Genomic DNA, 19775 nt, shown 5'->3' with positions numbered 1-19775 from the left:
GCTTGGAAACATACAGAAGAAATAAATCACGTATACATCCTGTAGGGAAGGAAAGATAAAATGATGCTTTATTCAGAAAGCATTATATCCTGTGGGGGATTTCTTTATCTTCTTTTGCAACTTTGAACCAAGAATTCAATAAAGGGGCAACATCTCCATCCCATACAATAGGCATTTATGGGACGTACCATAATTGTTGTAAGACTATTTCCCTTCCAACCTGAATTATCCTATGACCTTACTGAAAGTTAGAAGAGAAAGTATTGCTTCAAGGCATGAAAGGAATTGGGGGTTATAATTAGATGCGAGTTTGAATGGGAGTAGTTTCCTGGAACTTTCTTGTGTTTATCAGGCTGCTCAAAATAACTTTCCCTTCAGCTCAGGAGATCCCCTCTTCAGGGAGGAGATTCTCTGTTCAGTTTTGCCTGAACTTTTCTTACACACCTGCTTATCACTGGGGTGAGCTTCAAGACAAGCACTAAGATGTTTGAGGAAATTGAATCTGATGGGCAAACTCCCCGCTCATTTTATTAGCTGGGTTTCCTCTACAGCAAACTGGCAACTTAATGAACCTTGCATTACCTGTGCCACATGACGTAACACGCTGTTTTCGCCCATACCCCATTTGAGGCGTATTGCCTGAGAATATGAAGCTGCCAGTGTGATAATGTTTCAGTGACATTAGTCATGTCACTATTTGATTGCAAATCCTATTCTTGCTGTAATAGACAGTGTTGATTACTTCCTCACTTAAGGCCTTTTATAAACTGTTAGGCAATTGACTGCCCTGATTAAAAAGGAACACCTGGTAAACTGGAAACTGCACAGCTCTGCACAGCAGAGCCTTCTGTGATATAAGCATTAAAAAAAAAAAAAAGCAACACTAATTAGCAGTCTTGAGCACTGACAGAAGCAAGTTCTCACTTTCATTAAGGGTGCGGGTAGGGGGGAGAAGTCCTTTGCTTGCACCCCTCTCTCCTCCAAACAATCAGATCAACAAGTCTGTCAACAAGTAGTCACTATCATGGAGTGGTCATCCTGCATAAGGCTGGAACTGACTGCTCATCATATCTAGAGAAGCCAGTGTTGACTTTGCACAAGAGACAAAGGTATTATTTTTATTACTATTCTGCCATCAAGGACAACTAAATATTGTAATCATGCCATATATCCACACAGACAACTTTGGCAGACGGTTAATGTGTAAGCTGTTAACCCTTTTAAAAAGGCTAAGGCAACCCTCTCATTAGTAAGGCCTTGTATTCTTAAATCTAATTGCCACACAATTCCTGGGGTACATACACTTCAAAATACAAACCCCCATGCAACCTCCATGTGTTAGAACTGACCACACCATGCAGGAGGAGAAAGTGAAGCAATCTTCTCTATTTCTTCTCTTCCTCCCTCCTTCCCCAACATCATATTCTAATTACAGTAATTTATGAAGAAAATAAGGTGCAATTGTGTTCACTAATGAGTAACACCAGAAATCAGAACTTCCCTACTACCAAATCTGAGCTTCAGCTGTTAGGTTGCAATTCCACCCTACAACAATGTTTGCATGACAGCAGCATGATACTACGCTCTTCAGCAAGTAACAACTCTTCTAAGCCCTAAGTCATTTGCATGTCTAACTTGAATAATTTTTGCTGGTCACTAATTCATATTTTGGATGCTGCATATTCTTGTGTTCTGTGGATGTGGTGCTTCTAAGGGCAGCAAGAGAGAAAACCTTGTTGGTACCCAGTGCCAAGTTCATTTTACATAGCACTGTTAGCTGGTGCCAACCCCAGTCTTTGCAAAGTGAAGAATTTGGTGAAGAAGAACTGAAGAAAGGTAGAAGAACTCTCTCACTTCTCCTGGTACATGCCCTGCCATTTTATACCTCTACCATTTATGTTCTACCATTGCTTGGGGTATCCATACCTGTACTAGCTTTCAGCTCATTAGCTCCAATACCCTCTCACCTTGCTTTTCTGCCAAGGACATCCAAGCCAGCTGGGTCCATGCTCAAATATGTTTATTTATGCACCTTCCTGAGGCATGGAAATACGACCATGCACATTTCTTCTGATCACTGATGTGTAAACTCACCTATCCAGTAGCCCAGACCAGGCAGGGAGACACACAAAGCTTTCTTTACCCATATTTACTATCAATTACATCATCTCATTCTCATTGCCTTGCTCAACAGGCTAAATCCCAGTTCTCACAACTCAAAATTTTGAAAAACATGGTCTTTATTTCATAGAATCATAGAATCATAGAATGGTTTGGGTTGGAAGGGACCTTTAAAGGTCATCCAGTTGAACCCTCCTGCAATGAGCAGGGACATCTTCAACTAGATCAGGTTGCTCAGAGCTCCATCCAACCTGAACTTGAATGTTTCCAGTGATGGGGCATCTCCAACCTCTCTGGGCAATCTGTTCCAGTGTTTCACCACCCTCATCATAAAAAAATTCTTCCTTATATCTAGTCTGAATATAACACATTTAAAGGATCAGATAGGCATATTGTCCTGACACCACCTCCTGGAAGGTAAAATTCTACCTAAACCCCAGTATATGCAAGGAATGTACACACATGCCTACACCCAGGGACTGCAGTTCCAAAGGGAAGCCCTTTGCATCTCTCCAGAAAGCCAGTGCCACACCTACAGCATTGTGCCATGGACACCCCCTCCTGTGACCTGCTGTGGGGGCAGTTCAGGGAAATACATTCCTCACCGTCATAAGTCCTCATACAGTGGAGCTGTAGAAGCTATAGGAGCTATCAAAGTCTGAACATCAGGAAACACTTTTTCATTGTTAGGGTGACTGAGCAATGGCACAGGTTGCCGAGAGAGGTTGTGGAGTCTCCATCCTTGGAGATATTCAAAAGCCATCTGGACATGGTCCTGGGCAACCAGCTCTAGGTGTCGCTGCTTGAGCAGAGGAGTTGGACCAGATGACCTCCAGAGGTCCCATCCCACCTCAACCCTTCTGTGATTCTAAGCTGAGAGGTCTCTTTCAGTAATGTGCCTTCATAAGGGAAAATTCAAGAACAGGTTATACTCTACCACAGTTCACCCCAAATCGCTTTCTGAGGACCACTTACTAAGTGCTCAACATGTACCCATGGCCCACAGAATTTACAAGTGTGACAAACAGACGCACAGGGTATAATTAAGCATGTATTCAGTAATTTCTTAACATCTGCCTACCACAAACTATCATGAGAACTGTCTCATGGAAAACAGTTCCCCTGCCCCCCCGTATTTACATTTACAACAGGGCACAGAGACTTCAGCAACACATGCAGCCGCATTTCAGCTTTGTGACACACAGGTGTGTATGCGGGGACAGCCCTTACAATCTATGTTAGAAATGGCTCCCAAACACCACACCTACAATGGTGGCATGGCAAAGCTTCAGAAGGACAGTTAACTTACCATTTCATGCAGCTCTGCAACGATCACGCTTAAAGCTGAGACCAGGCAAAGCCCACATAATTTCTGTTCAAAGCCAAGATTTGCCCTGGTAACTCAATTCAGTCAACTTTAAATTATATTAAAGAATTTTTTTGGTGGCCTTAAACAGACCCATATTGTCTTCTTCCACCACACTCCAGACTACTACTGTCTCCTCATATGTGCTTGCACAGGAGCCACTTCTGAACCGGAGCGGCTGGCCACCCGCCCGGCCTCACCTCACCCTCCTCTGCAGGGCCACCCGGCCCAGCTCTCTCCAGCGTGAGCTGCTCCTCACACCTTCAAGGACTGGGCAGAACTTGCTTACATCTGCCTGTAAAAACGTAATGTAGATATGCCCCAGCTAATCTTTTGGAGAACAGCACGGCCTCTACCAAAATAGTGATCTGAAACAGCCTTCTGGCCTGTTGAGATATGTAATAAACAAGAGCAGTTAAAATCAAGAGACTTGTTTTCTCATACTTTTTGTTCCTGCATATAGAGCAGCAACTGAGGCAAATTCAAATCCAGGCAAAATACACACTACCAGCTGTACAGACAGAAACCTAAGGGTTTGAATGTTTCCAGTAATAAAAGCTTTCTTCATACTTAATCTTTTTTTTTTTTTTTTTTTTTTTGAGAAACATTTCTTGGAGGATTCAGAAAGGAGAGCTGATGGTTTTTGATGTGCAACTCTGTAGCATGGGAAATCTTGGTAGGTATCATCTCGGTTACTACAGACCATCACATTCCGTCTTATTCTTTGTGAGCCCTTCAGACTTGTTTTGGTATTTATCTGCCTTGAGCATGAGGAGCTCAGGCTACTAACCTAACAGTCAAGAGGAGTAACCACTGTTGCACAGGATGGCTGCTGCATTCTTCTCCTCTCCCCCACTGAAATCCTGATGGTTCAACAGACCGGTAAAAATTGGGCCCAGAATACTGTTTGTCAAAGCCCGATCTCTTTTTGGCAGACTTTTCTCTATTTGCCATTTATTGAACCTGAACCAAGTAATCAGTGTCTTCTACACGCAAAAACTGGAGAAGTATGGGGGTTTTGATTGAACTAACTTGATTTTTGAAAGGCCCTTTTCCCACCACACCTCTGGTTCAGTTCTGGCGTAAAGAGAAACAGCCACTAACTTGTATTTATGACAGGTTCTGCAAATGCCCCGCCGTTACCAAGCGCCAGCGCTCAGTTGCTCGCAGTTTAGCCCAATTCATTTCCTCTATCCCCACTGGTCCTGTAAAACCAGCCGGCATGAAACGCCTTGTCATTTTGGCAGCTTGTGAGTATCGCGTTTCTCGGAAAGCAAACAGGTCATTTCTCTAGTGTGCTTGTACTTTTGTTACGACCTGCTACGGCTGTCTCCTACCGAGATGCTAGAGTACACGTTTGCACTTCAGATCAACTGAAGATGTAGTTTGCTCCGCAGAAAACACGAGTCCTTTTTACTGCGCTCCAAAGCTGCATCTTAAAGAGTTAAAACCAGCACATGTTTCTAAGGAAGATTAAAAACAGCATGGAGAACTGCACCGAGGTTGGTTGCCCTCTCTTTTCGTCAAATGCCTTTCTCGGCCCTTATTTTTGTACTGACTCAACAAGCAGCACAGAGGGAACTCCCAGCCGTTCTCTGGAGTCCCACCCACATTTGCAGAAGGGGAAAAAAAAAGAAAATAAAAATAAAACCAAACTCTGTAAAAAGATGGCCAGTATTTACTGAGCCCATCCTTGTCTTTGTCTCATAGCATCTGCACCCATTAGCCAGAAGAAACAGGGCGATTCCCCTGCCCTCACCTTCGCCTGGTTTTTAGGGAGTGAGCGGGGCGAGCTCCCTTCCCCCGCCAGGCAGGGCCGGAGGGGGAAGCGGAAGAAATGAGACTTTTAGCAGCCTTTTTTCTGCCACCATCCCAGCCTTTTCGGAGACTCCCACCGCGCAGCAGAACCCGCCGTGCTCCAGAGCGGAGGAGTGGAGCTGGCAGCCAGCTGCTTCCCCGAGCGTGTCCCGCAGCTGCTGGCACGGATATCCCCTCTTGGGTGAGGGCTGCCCGCAGGACCCCGGCCTCCGACCCCGCGCAGCTGCAGGGGGGTCAGAGCCCTGCCGACACGGCCCTCTCAGCTGCAGGGTGACAAAGAGCAGCCAGCTCACCGTCGCCTCATTTCCTGCAAAAAATACCCCAGTCTTTTCGGTTCGGGCTCTCCGGGATCTGCGGGGAGGGGAGACTGCACCACCCGCTAATCCTAATGCTGTCCAAAAAGAGAAGACCAGGGAGAGGGCAGAGGGGGTCCCCATGTTTGGCTTAAGCATTTGCAGGAGTTATGGCCACGGGAGGTGTTTTTCTAAACCTGATGAGGGAGTTTCGTATGAATTTGGTTTTAGCAGCCTGCAGCTTCCAAGGAAGAAAGCTGAGTCAGAGGTACCGATGCTTCCGACACTCAGCTCTGTGCAATGAAGCAAAACCCATGCTAAGGCTCCAGCTCTGATACTTGCAAAGAACATTGCTTCAAATATAATCCAACAGCTAGTAACAACACATTATTGGGGAGCTTTTATCAAAGAACTGAGATTTTCAACAGCAGGATTTCTTTGCCTGGGGATACTTAGGCCTCAAGATAGATTTACCGAAGATAAAAAGTTAAAGAAATTGAAGACATTTGTTCTAAAATAGTGGCCTCCCTTTATGTGAATTAGAGCACCCTTAAATTTATACCTGCAGGTAAACTCCACCTTAGTCTTTCTGACCCAGGAGAGAAATGAGCACCCTGGTTGGAGGTCAGATCCCAAGATGTTACATTTCCGTACATCCTAGTATAGAGAAACCTGCCCGCATTGTGTCCTCAAGAGTACTACAGTAGGAACATAAGGTATTTTCGTAAAACACAGAGGAAGCAGTACTCTGTAAAATAGCTGCTCTGGCCCATTCAGAGGCAAACCACACTGAATGATCTCAGACAGGAATTTAAAGACTTCAGTGCACTGGAAAGGGCAGATGGGATTTAGTCAATAAACCAATTGTCAGGACAGAATCTCAGTTTTATGATTCATCTAAAAATACCAAACACAGCTCAAAGACAGTAACCTGGACCCAGCTTACCATTGATTTGAAAAGCATGACACAAGTGACAAAATATTTTTAACATGTACTTAGATCTCAAGCTCTATTTGTATAACTACTTAGGGATGCAAAGATTGCCCAAGCCTTCGCAAAAGGAGTTTCTGCTCTGTTGTTGCTCCTAAGTGTGGAACAACTTAATAAATGTGCAGAAAATAACAAAGACGACAGTAATTGCCCTATGACTGTATTAGCAATTTGGAAACAGAGACTGTGCATATATTAAAAGAAGAGCAGATTTTAATAATTTTGGGATTAGGAGGTGCGCAGTGGAATATCTCTACTGCTTTTGCCCAATTAGCTTTGCTAGTGTAACGTCCAGCCACTAGACTTGTCTGGTATTTGTACTTTTTATGCTATTAGCAAAGAAGTGCTGAACTTGACACTTCTGAGCGACTACAGTTATTTAAATTGTTGTAAGGTTATTTACTAAATCCCAATCCACTTGAAAACCTACGCAGCTTCTAAGACACGGGGCCAAAACCTCCCCCTGGCAGCTATATGGTGCTTCGCCTGGACTAGGTGTCATACCAGGAAGCCCTTTACAGCCACGTTTGCAGACAGCTCTGATCTCATCTAGGATGCTGACCTTTAAAAAAAGGAAAAAACCTCAACACACCCATGCTGAGGCCCATTAAGGAGTTACCTGCACAAAGATTTTCTTCAAGTTTCTCTGGAAGAGGCCTATGTTTTTGAGCGAAGCAAGTACTAGGTTTTGCTGAGCGTGTCCTATACGTGCTGTTTACACACAGGACGGACAGACAATATGCCGCCAGGCTCTGATTTGTCACAGAAATAACGTCCTAACCACAAGAACAAAAATTAACCCTCCAGTTTCGCAGCTGTTTCAGAAGATCAGCACAGATTTTCGCTCATGCCTCTAACAGGACAAAGATGGAGAAAGCCCCGGGCACGAGCTGTCTCTTCTTCAGGTCTCGGGCTCCTTGGCAGCTTCGGAGGAGTCTCCCCCAGTCAAGGCCGTCAGAGCAGGGCACGCAGACAGACGGTGGCCACGGGGAAAGGACCGACAGCGCAGCCAGCAGCAGGGAGAGGCTTCAGGAATATCTGCGCAGCTGGGGAGAGACTTAGGATCTCGGCAAGGCTATACTCAGTTAAACAGTAACCAAATCTGAAGTCTAAATCCTTCCCAGAGGAAGGGAGATTAAAAGCGTCCCCTTCAAAGCATCCTGCTGCCTATCTGCAAGGCGGGAAAGTTTTATCAGACAGCTAGGCACAAGATAATTTTAAAGCTATAGGGCTTATAATTATTTCATACAGCAAAGCAGAGCTATTATCAGTTACAAAATGTAAGCTATATAGAAAATACAACTGCGTCCACATTGTGCAGGTTGGGGAGGGGGAGTCATTTTTCTTGCTTTTTCAATCTAGCCTTGTATCAGAGAGATAGCTCCTCCCAGGCTGTACCATGCACAAATGAAAGCAGCTTTCACAGAGGAAAGCCACTAACGCTTTAGCAACGCTTTCCAAGCACAAAACCAGGCACGGACATTGTAAGAATACACAGCCAACTGCACGAAGGCATTTGCTCACCTGATTTTCCCATGATCAAATGGTAGTGTTTGGGGTTTTTTTTTAATTTCACCTGATGCCTCCTCTCTTCACTGAGTTTTGCTGCTAAGTGCCGGGGAATGAAGCGTTTGCAATTTCAGCGCAACTTCTTCAGTCGCCTGCGACCGCTGCCGGAGAAAACTCAGCAGCATGAACCCGTTACCGCCCCTTCTTCAGCACTGGAGTAAGCCTGCCCATGCCTTATAAGGCATAGGGAAACCGCTTTTTTTTCTTAAAAAGATCCTGTTTAGGGTCAGGAGCTATTTATCCTCCACAGCAACCAAGCAGCTCCAAAACACCATATGGTTTCACATACCAATTTAGCTTAGTAATCGTGGCTGTCTTCTGATAAGAGTAGGCTGTGAAAAGAAATTCTGCTGACAAATAATTCTGCCGCCACAGCGGGCATAATCCATGAGGTTAATTCATACAGCTAAAGACTTCATAAAGTTTTACCCAGTGATTGTATTTAAAGTTGAAACAGGCAAGTGATAAGGCAGTTCAAAGTATAACTACATTTTATGTAAAAAAAAAAAAAAAAAAATCACTTTCTGCACTGTTACAATGTAATCTGTAGAAGGTATTAGTAAAATGCAGCATAAGATTTTGCAGGTTAAACAGGAACCGTGCTGATGGTGTATTTCTGTAAAAAGACTTGGATGTGCGTATACTTAATTTTATCTGCGCAAGCACGCTGCAGGCTGTGACACAGTTATTGCCACACTACATCAAAATACCTCAGGGTAATCTGGCAAATATTAACTACTTCAACTATGGTTAACATGATACTTTGATGTAACTTCAGAAATGCTGCATCTCTCCAAATAATAATTCAGTTACGTGTTTCCAACTTCCATCTTTTTATCATCACAAAAAAATTATCTGAGATTAACGCTTCCCGATTTTTTACAACACCTTTCAAAATTTCGAGGTTCTACTTGGTTTTGTGCCAAGTTCACTGGCTCAGCAGGTTTTAATTATCCTTCATCTACCTCTGGGGGCTGAGCTCCGTGACAAGAAAAGAAAGAAGACCTCAGAAATAAAAAGATTTTGAGTTTTTGAGGGTTTTTGCCTTTTTAAACGAGTAGCAGCAACAGGTGGGGAAGACAACGTCCCTTCCTTAACACACTGCCCCTCCTGAGGTTGTTTCTCTGGTGAGGCGAAAACACAGGCCGGGGAGGCGTCACTATCTCATCACTGATGGGATCACTAAGAACAGGTATGGGGGTAACCGCAGGGTGTGAGATCATACTCATCTTCCCTTTCCTGACAGCAAGGCAGGCAGCAGAGCAGGAGGAAGAGGTCAGAGGAGGTGCAGAAGGAAATTTCTTCCCACTCCCTCTGCCACGAGAGTGGCGGCTCCTGGCTGAGGAGCAGGGAGGAGAGCTGGAGCTGGTACTATCAGAGCCCTTCATCTGGAGGCGAAAGCCACTGTTTTATTTGCTTACAGGAATGAACAAACCATGGGCCAGCCTGTGAACCCTAGCCTCTAAAAATACTCTGCTAAACTTGAAATACTGGGTTGTACGTAGGACACGTATCAGTGCTCAGTAACACCCCGTGCCACCCTGTGGCCTTAACACATAGTAGAAGGGAATTAAAATTTGCGCAGTTGGGAGTCTCTGGTATTTGAACTGTTCATTTATATCCTCACAGTTGATTGTTATATTTTATACTGTTTATGTTTTAGATCTTTATAATATTCAGCTGCATTATAAAGCGACATCCCCTCGAGATCTGGACTGCTACTAAGAAAACAGCATAAAGATCTTCAAGAGTGACCAGAGACACCTGCATGGGATTTTCACAATATCCTGTGCAGTCATAACTTGGAAAAGAAGGTTTCTCCGGTCTGGCAAAAATCCAGTGTTACCTACAGGAAAAAAATGGTGCTTTTTCTGATCAGAAAACAAGGAAATCAAAATCATTGCTCAGGCATAAAATGTGAAAAGTATCAGTACAAAGTAAATGCCATGACTCATCAGAGACTGGAAAACAACGTAAGCTGAGATACACAAAAACAAAGAGGAAGGGGGGAGCTGGGCTTTTTTAGCATTTTAACATTGTCTGATGAAATTTCCACACTAACTAATATTGCTGATCAGATGGAAATTTGGAGGAAGTATGTACACTAATAATTAAGAATGTAGTCAAATCTTTGAAAATAATGAAAGCGATTAAATAAAAGCCACTGCTAGGGAAATTTGCAAACTGTAAATCATTAATACCCTTTTACCACTTTCAGGTAGTATCAAACATACTGACATCTGAGTGGAAACAAATGTGATTTCCCATTTGCTTGATGATGGATCAGAGCACCTCCAAATACATGCTTGTTTATTTACTGCATGATTCCTTTACACGAAGAAGATACTAGGATGACATTGGTATTATCCAATAGTGGGCATTGGAAACTATCTTACAGAAACAGAAATGCCCTGACACAACCAGATGTGAGTCCAGCGTTCTGCCTCCTATAGCAACACCTACTAAACATTTCTGGAAAAGATGCAAAAAAAAGTACAATGTGGATTGACTCATTTTTAATTGTTCCATCTTTATGCTAAAAGGAAAACAGAACGAAAACAGCTGGCTAGAAAAAGTAACACTTAACTACTAAAGACTGGTGTAATAAATATTCTTTCTGGAAATAGGTTATAGAGCACATAAGAAGGAAAAATGCAATTTGAAAGGAAGTGCTTGAATCATAACAATCAAGGGAGTTAGAGATAATTCATGTGCAGTAGAGCTATTTCATCTGCATCCTGAAAATCTGTGGCTAAAATTTTGGTGTCAAACTGAGTATGTGACATTCAAATGACAAAACAGATTCCTCCTTCTACCCTATCTTCCCTCTTCTCCCACTAAAGCAAATCCATTTCACCCATCCGCATCAACCCCAACTTCGACGTGACTGACGCTAATGCCCACAGTCTCATAACCTCCTCCGGTGCTACCATATGTAAACCCACATCCTTCCCCTGCTTTGCTTTCCTGTCTCCTCTGGGAGCTTCCTGCATCCCTTCCCACCGTTTCTCTTCACTGTCCCCCAGCCTGCCCTGCGCGACCCGCTGCTCTCATTGTGATCGGCCGTGAGTAGCCAGAGGCAGTCCTGCGGTGCCCCACAGACTGCCTCCGGGCACGGGGACCCGGCAAGGCCAGTGGGGTAGAACCAGCAGCGTGAATTCCCAGGCCCAGATGGGACTGTGCTGCTGCCTGTTGTCGCACGAAGCTTAGTCTTCACAGCCACGTGCTGACAGCCTCCTATATTCCTCCAGTAGCTTCCACCAGCCAGCCATATATGGCTAAATCTGTAGAAACTCAGGACTAAACAGGTATCTTTTTGACAGAGCAAGAAACCCCAAGCAGACCCCAGGCTACCTGTTGTCTTCGCAGAGGTCTGCCTCCACAGCTGAGTACCCAGCTCCGTCTGGCAAGGAACCCACCCAAGCAGGACTCTGCACCAGCGACGTGTCTGCTGCAAGGGCCCCAGTAGCATCATGGCTTTCAGCCTGCAGATTTCTGTTCCAGCAGCAGTTCAAGTGATGAAGTAACAGCTGACCAGCTGTTGCCTATGCAGATCTCCAACTGCTTGCAGGCAGGTTCAGACACATTTAAGAAGGCCTGAGATGAACCCTTTCACATGTGCACACTCTGATGGGTCCAGCTGATGCAATTGCCTGTCATCACTAATGTTTGGAATCATTAATTCATAACATCAATCGGTATGAATCAGATGCAATCAGGTGCCCGCACAGACTGGGACAGACATGTGACAAGGCTGTCATACGTAAGCCCTGCCAAGGAGGTGCGTACGCCCCCCCAGCCTTCTTTTAAACACAACAGTAAGCAGTTTCTCTGAGAGTCAAACCATGCATACAAAAAGATTTTGAGCAAAACTAAATATAACAAATCTGTTCTCCTCAGACACTCTTAACAAGTGACCCTAAGGATCAACCACATTCTTATGAATATATCATATATTACATCACATATGGTGACAAGAACCATGAGGGAACAGCAAAATGACGCACCAGACTATCAATGCAACTTGCATATTGGGGCAAAAATGATGCAAGAATACTTGAGAATATTCCTCCTCGTCTGGTTTTGTCAGGCTTTGCTTGTAGGACTCAAACTGGTGTTGCCATTTCACCCAAATTAAACAAAGTAATCCAGGCTGTGTAGTAGGTCACAAAAAATCAACTTTAACATAGTTGGAGATGTTTGTTTTTCTTGCAAAAGGAGATATCCATAACTCTCAGGTTCTGAAGAGAATGAAAAGAACTGATCTGAAAAGAGCAAGAGTACAAAAGCAAGGCTATTCCTCTTTTCTCAGTACCTTGCTGTTATCAGATCACCAAATCCACAAAACCCTCACACAGAAAACAGGAGGCTGCAGAGTAGTCATTGACTTTAACTTCTTCCTACACATTGCAAGATAAAAGTAGCGGGTGATTAATCACCAACAACAGTCTTAAGGGCTGGATTCAAAGCAGAGGTTTCGGGGACAAAATGTGGGAATACTGTTGTCCAAAGGAGAGTGTGGCACAGGCACTGCCCATCTCTAGAGGCCCAGCACCCACCCCCCCCAGCTGACATTCTTCAGGCTCAGCCCTTGACTATCTCAATGTCTGAGAACACAGGTACGCACATCTCACCAGAACAGGGCAGTGAAATGCCCACTTCAGCCTCAGCATGTTCCTCAACATGGGCCAGACTACTGGGGCTCTAGCTTCAGAGAAGAACCAGAGGAAAACCCTCAGCACGGTTGTTCCCAGCTAGCTCCAAGCCAGAGAAAAAAGATGACCGAGTACAACCTCCATAAGGAGTGTCACTTCCCACCTCTGCAGATGCTCAGAGTGCTTCCCCTGCACACTGCCACAAAGACAGACATGGAGCCCCTATTGCTCACTAAGAGGTGGGGGTGAGGTCAGCCTTGGGGTACAGACGAGTTAAGGCAAAGAGGGGGAGGAGAGAGTACCCTGGAAGGACTTCTGGCACAAAAAAAGATCTGAGGACATTCAAAAGGAAGAGGGCTCCTGTCAGTGTGACAAAGTGTCACCTCTCTCCTCCAAGGCTGCGGTGGGCTGAACAGTACCTGGCGCATGGTGTTAGGACACTTTACAGGCTCTCTGCTTCAGCACAGTACCTTGGGCCGAGCGTAAATACTTTTTTTCCAGGACCACTGCTCCGTGGCGATGATAAGAGAAGTCCAATGACAGCCCAGTTGAGCACAAATACACACAGGATATAACTGGGCCAGCTGTTGACCTCTGGTAGATGTATATCCATACATAAACATACTGACTCCTTAGCATCTGTGATTCTGCCTTCTTGTGCAGAGCCCCGCAATCTGCTACTTTTTATATCAGATCCACATATGCAGTAACCTTTGTTTTAGCAAAACCATCATCCTACTAACTGGAAGCACCTCCTGCTTAACAGACACATATTTAGCCATTACATTAAAATATCCTTGTATATGAACCACTTTATGAGTCAGAAAGTAAATTTGAGCAGTTACTCATGAATGAGATCACACAATTATGATAGGTCCTGAAAACATCAGTTCAAATGTTCAGAAGACAAAAAAGCATATCTGATATTGGAAATAATTAGAGAAGAAAGAAAGAAGGTGACAGAGAATGCGATTGTGGTCCTGTTTAAACCTCTGATTTGCTTGCACCTTGAATTACATGGGCAGTCCTGGTTTCCTGACCTCGAAAAGGATACAGCAGAAGTGGAAAAAGATCAGAGAAACACAACAAGGACATGGAAGCTTCGTACACAAAACAAAAGGGCTTTGAGCAGGTGGAAGGAAGATGTCCTCGCCCATGGCAGCAGGGTTGGAACTACATGATCTTTAAGGTCCCTTTCAACCCAAATCATTCTATGATTCCGTGAGTCTTCAGCCAAGGAAGAGATCATGGAAAGGGAAATTACAGACATTACTACAAGATGATGAGCGACACAGATGGCTAATGACTGTCAGTTGTGTTCTCCAATACAAGAATTAGAGGATATTAAAAGAAGTTTGTGGGAACAAGGTTAAAAAAAAATGGATGTGGGATGCAGCAGAGAAGGTGCTTTGGCAAGGAGTTTTTATTTTTGAGCACATTGCCTCTTGCCCTACCAGCGGGCACCTCTGAGAAGTGTCTGTCTCCCTCTCCTTCATTCCCTCCCTTCAGGTATTTCTGCATGCTGATGAGATCCCCCTTGAGCCTTCTCTCCTCCAGGCTGAACTGTCCCAGCTCTCTCAGCCTCTCTTCATAGGAGAGATGCTCCAGTCCCTTAATCTTCCTTGTGGCTCTGCACTGGACTCACTCCAGTATGCTCCTATCTTTCTTGTACTGGCAAGCCCAGTAAAGACTGAGGCACAGAAGGCAGTGAGTACCTCAGCCTTTTCTGTGTCCTGCACCACCAGGCCCCTGCTGCATTCAGCAGCGGGCCACATTTTACCCAGTCTTCCTTGTGGTCTTTATGGACTTGTAGAAGCCTTTCCTGTTGCCCTTCACGTCCCTCACCGGATTCAAGTCCAGGTCAGCCTTGGCTTTCCTAACCCTATCCCTGCAAGACCAAACAGCAGCTCTACTGTCCTGCTGGATCACCTGCCCCTGCTTCCATCTCCTGTACACTTCCTTATTCTGAATTCAGTTAGAATGTCTATGTTTGTTCTGCCACATCACTCCTCCATCATCTCCCTTCCAGCAGTTTTCCTACCTGACCTTTACATCAGGATCTTCTCTTCACAATTCTCCTGCATGAATTTCATTTCTGTATCAGTGACCCACTCAAGTCCTCAAATATAAACCCCAGCACCATCACATCTGCATTCATCATGCAGCTTTGATTCAGTCTTCCTACTCCTGAAGAGTGCTGCTTACCACCCTGGGGCTATGCCTGTCTTTGCAAGTAGTTCAGCACAGCAGAGGCAGATTTGTAAGGAGAAACCTGATGTTCAAGCTGAATGTTTCATTGAATTTCATCTTGACCTAAGACTAGCTCAAGGCCAGCAGCATGGAATGAATACCCAACAGCAGCTGTAGCATGTGAGACAAACTCCTAGAGCAAGTCTCTGGCTGTATTTGATCTGAAAAGAATCCATTTCACACCTAGAGACAGTTCCATGGTGCAAACGGGCACTGGAAGATCACCTAGCCCTGCTTTTGCTGATCTCTTTCTATTGTTGATTCTGTGTCCTTCCCATAATTTCATCCAACTCACTTGGCAGAGTCTTGACTGATCTCACTGGTACATGCAATGAGTTTGCAATGGCACTGCTCATCTACCTTGTTGGCTAACAACGTGATAGTTGACTTTCCGTAGGCAAGATTTCTCTGGCATTACTGCTTTGTGTTTTCCTTCGATTATAAAAACAATTAAATCCAGGAAAAGTCAAGCTAATAAATCCAGAAAGAAAACGTGATTTTTGTTCAATTATATCGTTTAGTATTTTTCCCCTCAATAAGTATTTTTTCCCTTAACAGTCTTCCAATACACTCGATTTTAGATGCAACAGGCATGCTTCCAAAAAAATTCCCAGCAACCACTGACACACCCAGAACGAGGGTACTGCTTATCAGCAGCAGTTGAACCACTGTATTGGAGTTGATAAAACATTGCTGGAAGCAGGCAGCTGAGCAGGACACACAGCACACAAGCTTCTCTGCAATAACAATGAGAAGGCTATTCCCAATGCCCCATTTTTTTGTTTTTCTTTCCCTCTAGGCTTCTAATCAAATTGCAAAGCCATCCCTGTTAAGGAAAGGCCTAATCAAAGAAGCATGAGGAAAACAAATGCTAATTCCATAGCAGGCATCTCCCCAGCTGTACATCTCCGTGGTGACACCACCTTGGCAGGACTGATTTTCAGCCAGAACAGTCCAATGGTCTGGCTAACTCTACCTGCAAGTCCTACTGCTTTCGTGAAAGAGGCAGCAACGGCGACCTGGTCCTTTCACAGTTCTTCTAGTAGTTAAAGCTCCTCCTAAAACTGTGTATTTGGGAGTAGCGCACCGTGAGGCAAAAAAGATTAAAAGCTCCAAAACTGTGAACAAATAACAAAATCACATGTGTACGTCAGGTCTGTTGTGGATCTTCGTTCATACCTCCCAGTTGAGGGATCTTGTCCTCATCTGTTCACGCTGCTCAAAGCTCTGTCACCACAAGTTTATGCCTTAGCATTTGGCCTGGCTTATCTCCTGGCTCTGCTATTTTCTGCCTCTTCCATTCCTGCATGAGGCTCTTACCCTTCCTTTCCTTTCTTTTTTTTTTTTGGTATGAATCAATCTGAACCAGCTTTTCTGCCAATTTGCAGTTCTCTGCAAAGCTTTTAGATTGACTCACAGTCAGAGAAACATTTCAGATGCTCCTGTCATACTTAGTGCCAGCCCTCAGTTTTAAAGTCCTAGGATTGCAGGAATTTCAGCTACTGCTTTTTCTTTTTTTTTTTTTTTTTAAAAAAGGTTGCTTTCTAGACCACTTGCTTGTAAAGAAAATCCTGACAGTGTCACCTGTAAGAAACATATGGCAATTAATTTATTTTTAAACAATGTAGGCATCAAGCTATTATCAAGAAACCTAGTTTCTGAATAGCAGGAGATGACAAAGCAAATTGGAAACTTATCTCTCTCTTCCTTCTTCACTGATGCTCAGCAAGTGCCTTTTCTCCCCTGTGAATTCTATCCCTTTGTCTTTTCACTCAGAACTCTAACAGAATCCTTGCTAACATTCAATTCATTTTCTTAGCTCTGTCAGCTCATTTATATATCTGTATTTTAAATATACTTTTTTTAAAGACTATTCAAGATCCTGTATAGATAGCACATTTGACTGAAAACATCGTATTTTATAACTAATTATGTAATGTTAATGTATTTTTTCTATTGAACTAATAGTCCATCAAATAATGTACAGCCAATATTAAAACTGACAAAAATTAGGTGATGTTTTGAGTCTTTCGTGTGGATTTTAGACAGGATACTTTGGCTTTCCTATCTTTTTGCTTTGTCTGGTATAATTCCAAAGGCATTATTTCAATTCTTCTTTTTCAAACTACATATCCACAGGTGACTGCATTCTGTCTCACCAGCACTGTTCAGTACTGCCCATAAGCAGTACCTTGTTTTCCTTTTTTCTTCTTTGTGCATTCCTTAGGACTTCTAAACATTGATCATCATGCATAATTTGACTACTACTTATACTGTTTTGCAAAATCATAAAAATGACCAGCATTAAAAGTTTGATCAGATAACCTCAAGCAAGAAGGCAAAGTTCTCTCAGTCTCTGAGATCAGCTGGAGCCTGTACTCCCACCTTTAGGCTATACTACCACCCATCGGCTTAAAGCAGAATCAACAAAAGCAGCAGAGTGGACAAAGCGCAGCCTGCCACAGTAACCTAGCTCCCCACAGTTGAAGACTCCTCATTCCTGACGGATTTAGCTGCAGTGGCTAGAGATTCCTAACCCGCGTTATGGAAAGAGCATCCTCTTTGACCACAGCTAAATCTAACGGGGATTTTGGCGTTTCAAAGCAGGGCCTCTGTCTGGGCACATGGGATTTTCTTGGTAGCTGGTCCAAGACTAGAAGTTTTTTCCTATGAAAACTGAAGAAGTTTAAAACTGTCAGCAGTTAAAAAAATCTTTTTTTTTTTTTCTGCTCTAGTAGGGGAACCTGAAAATATTTACTATTTTAACAGGTAAAGTTTTCTTCATAGATGCAGATGCAAGATATCTTGCTCTTATTTCTAACTCTGCATTACTCCGTACAGCTCAGGATCTTAGTATTTGTGCAGGACAGAATCCAAATTAGGCTTGCTACTGATTTCTTAGTAATTGCAGGTAAAACTACTTAACCTTGAAGGTTATGGCCAGGAGAAGTAATGAACTGCTATGGGTTTTGAAAACGTCAATTAATCCAGTGCATCTTTAAACATAATTTATTATTTGGTCAGATAAATAATTTAATCCATTTCTTTTCATATCAGTAATGTACATCCTTCTATAATTTCTTTAGGCTTTATAGCACCTGCAGCAGTATTGCTCAAGAGTGAAACAAAATGTGCAGGTCCAAAAAAATACTTAAGTACAAACATTGATCTTTATCTATTTCAGGCATAGTTTACCATATACATAAATACTTAGGGAAGACAGATCATGTTGATTTTTGTCCGGGAGCTATGAAAAAATGATGACCTCTAACATTCAGTCCATCCTGCATATCTTGTGAATGGAGCTTTTATCATATCTATACATACATCTTATGGTAAACAGGTATCTTTGTAGTGAGTTACACTGGCAATGAAACAGTGATGGTAAAATTATTGTTCAGAGGAATGCAACAATTTCTGATTAACACCTGCTAGATATTATACAAGGCTGTAGGCAAAAAGGTTCTCAGAAACAATGGTGCAGTTTGATACTATCAGGTGAAATGCAAGACCACAAGCAGGGGTTAGCTAGCTATTAGTTTATTGATAATATACTTACACTCCAATCAGCGCAGGGAGCCCCAGTAACTACACGGAGGGTTGTGAAGGAACAGCGGACAGTCTGGCTAGGTGCCCGATTGAGGCTCAGTCCAGGGATGTCCCTGCCTCAAATTAAGATATTTTTTCTGACAGCAGGTTATATTTTTTATATATACATATATATATCACGCCCACCTGGTTACACATCAAACAATACAATGCTGCAATAATCAGAAGCTCAGGTCACTGTGACCTGATGATCATCAGTGGGGGCAGGATGTTTGCTTTGTAAACTGGAACTAGATCATGTGCATCAAGCCATGTCCTTGATTCCTTGTTGATCTTCCAAGTCCTCCCCTTGCAACTTGTACATCCCAACGTGGTGCATTTCATTGTACAAACTGCAGGGACCAGGTTCCAAAACTTGGAGTAGGTGATTTTATGCATATTTTTTCTTTCACCTCAGTATATTAGGAAAAAAAAAAGGAAAGAAGACGATATCCTCATGGTACAGCTATTTACTCTTGCAGCAGCACATATTTATGTGTTAAAAAAGTATGTTTCCTATTATTTCCTTATTAAAAAAAAAAATCTAATGCAGAAGTATTGTGAAGTTTCTTACCCAATATAATCTGAAAATTTATACTGTTTTAGGAAGACTTTTGAAATAATGTCCACAAACAAAGATTACCTGAAAACACTGCCTGAAGGAAGACAACGAGAATCAGAATGGCAATATGCCATCAATAATGTTCAGAAATGCAGCTATTTTGAGGTTAGCATTTCTTTTGTTCACTTGGCTGTCTCTGTTCTGGCTGATTCATATCAATCCCAACGCAAAAATCATCAATGAGGTGCTTCATTAAGACATGGAAAATAGTCTTCAGTCTTGAAGAGGACTGGAGGTTCATAGAGGGTCTGTTGTTGTCGTGAGGAAGATGATTTCTGCAAATGAGATAAGTTTATTTTTCACCTTCTTAAAAAAGCAAGTTTTAAAGCAAAGCCTACAGAGTTAAAATGCAAAACAGGAAACATTTGAAGGCATGTCCCCTTAGGCGAATTTTTAATCATAGCTCAGATGCCTCTGAGCGTTATTAACATTAGTGAAGAAAAGCAGCATTTGACTTTTGCCATTCTATCACTTGAAGAGACACAGTTCTGGGAGGTGTATG

At 43.2% G+C, this 19775-nt stretch overlaps 2 protein-coding genes across 5 annotated transcripts in view; both read right to left on the bottom strand.

Moving 5' to 3' along the window:
- GLIPR2 (GLI pathogenesis related 2) overlaps window positions 1-9155 on the bottom strand; it is a 28097-nt gene extending 18942 nt beyond the window's left edge. The window contains exon 1 of one of the 2 annotated variants that reach the window (XM_054815304.1): window positions 8114-9155. In XM_054815304.1, the coding sequence (XP_054671279.1) occupies window positions 8114-8126 (13 nt within the window). In that variant the 5' untranslated portion in view covers window positions 8127-9155. The remainder of the gene's footprint in view (window positions 1-8113) is intronic. The other variant, XM_054815305.1, reaches the window with a different exon arrangement.
- Window positions 1-19775, bottom strand: part of BLOC1S4 (biogenesis of lysosomal organelles complex 1 subunit 4) — a 30499-nt gene that overhangs the window by 4936 nt on the left and 5788 nt on the right. For 2 of the 3 annotated variants that reach the window (XM_054815302.1, XM_054815303.1), the window contains one exon: window positions 18057-19548. In XM_054815302.1, the coding sequence (XP_054671277.1) occupies window positions 19450-19548 (99 nt within the window). In that variant the 3' untranslated portion in view covers window positions 18057-19449. Of the gene's footprint in view, window positions 1-18056; window positions 19549-19775 lie in introns of those variants that run through there. The other variant, XR_008575723.1, reaches the window with a different exon arrangement.

The sequence above is a fragment of the Grus americana genome, chromosome 2 (genome assembly GCF_028858705.1).
Source record: "Grus americana isolate bGruAme1 chromosome 2, bGruAme1.mat, whole genome shotgun sequence".
Classification (NCBI taxonomy): domain Eukaryota; kingdom Metazoa; phylum Chordata; class Aves; order Gruiformes; family Gruidae; genus Grus; species Grus americana.
Note: the sequence above shows the minus strand (reverse complement) of the source record. Positions and strands in the feature narration are given on the sequence as shown.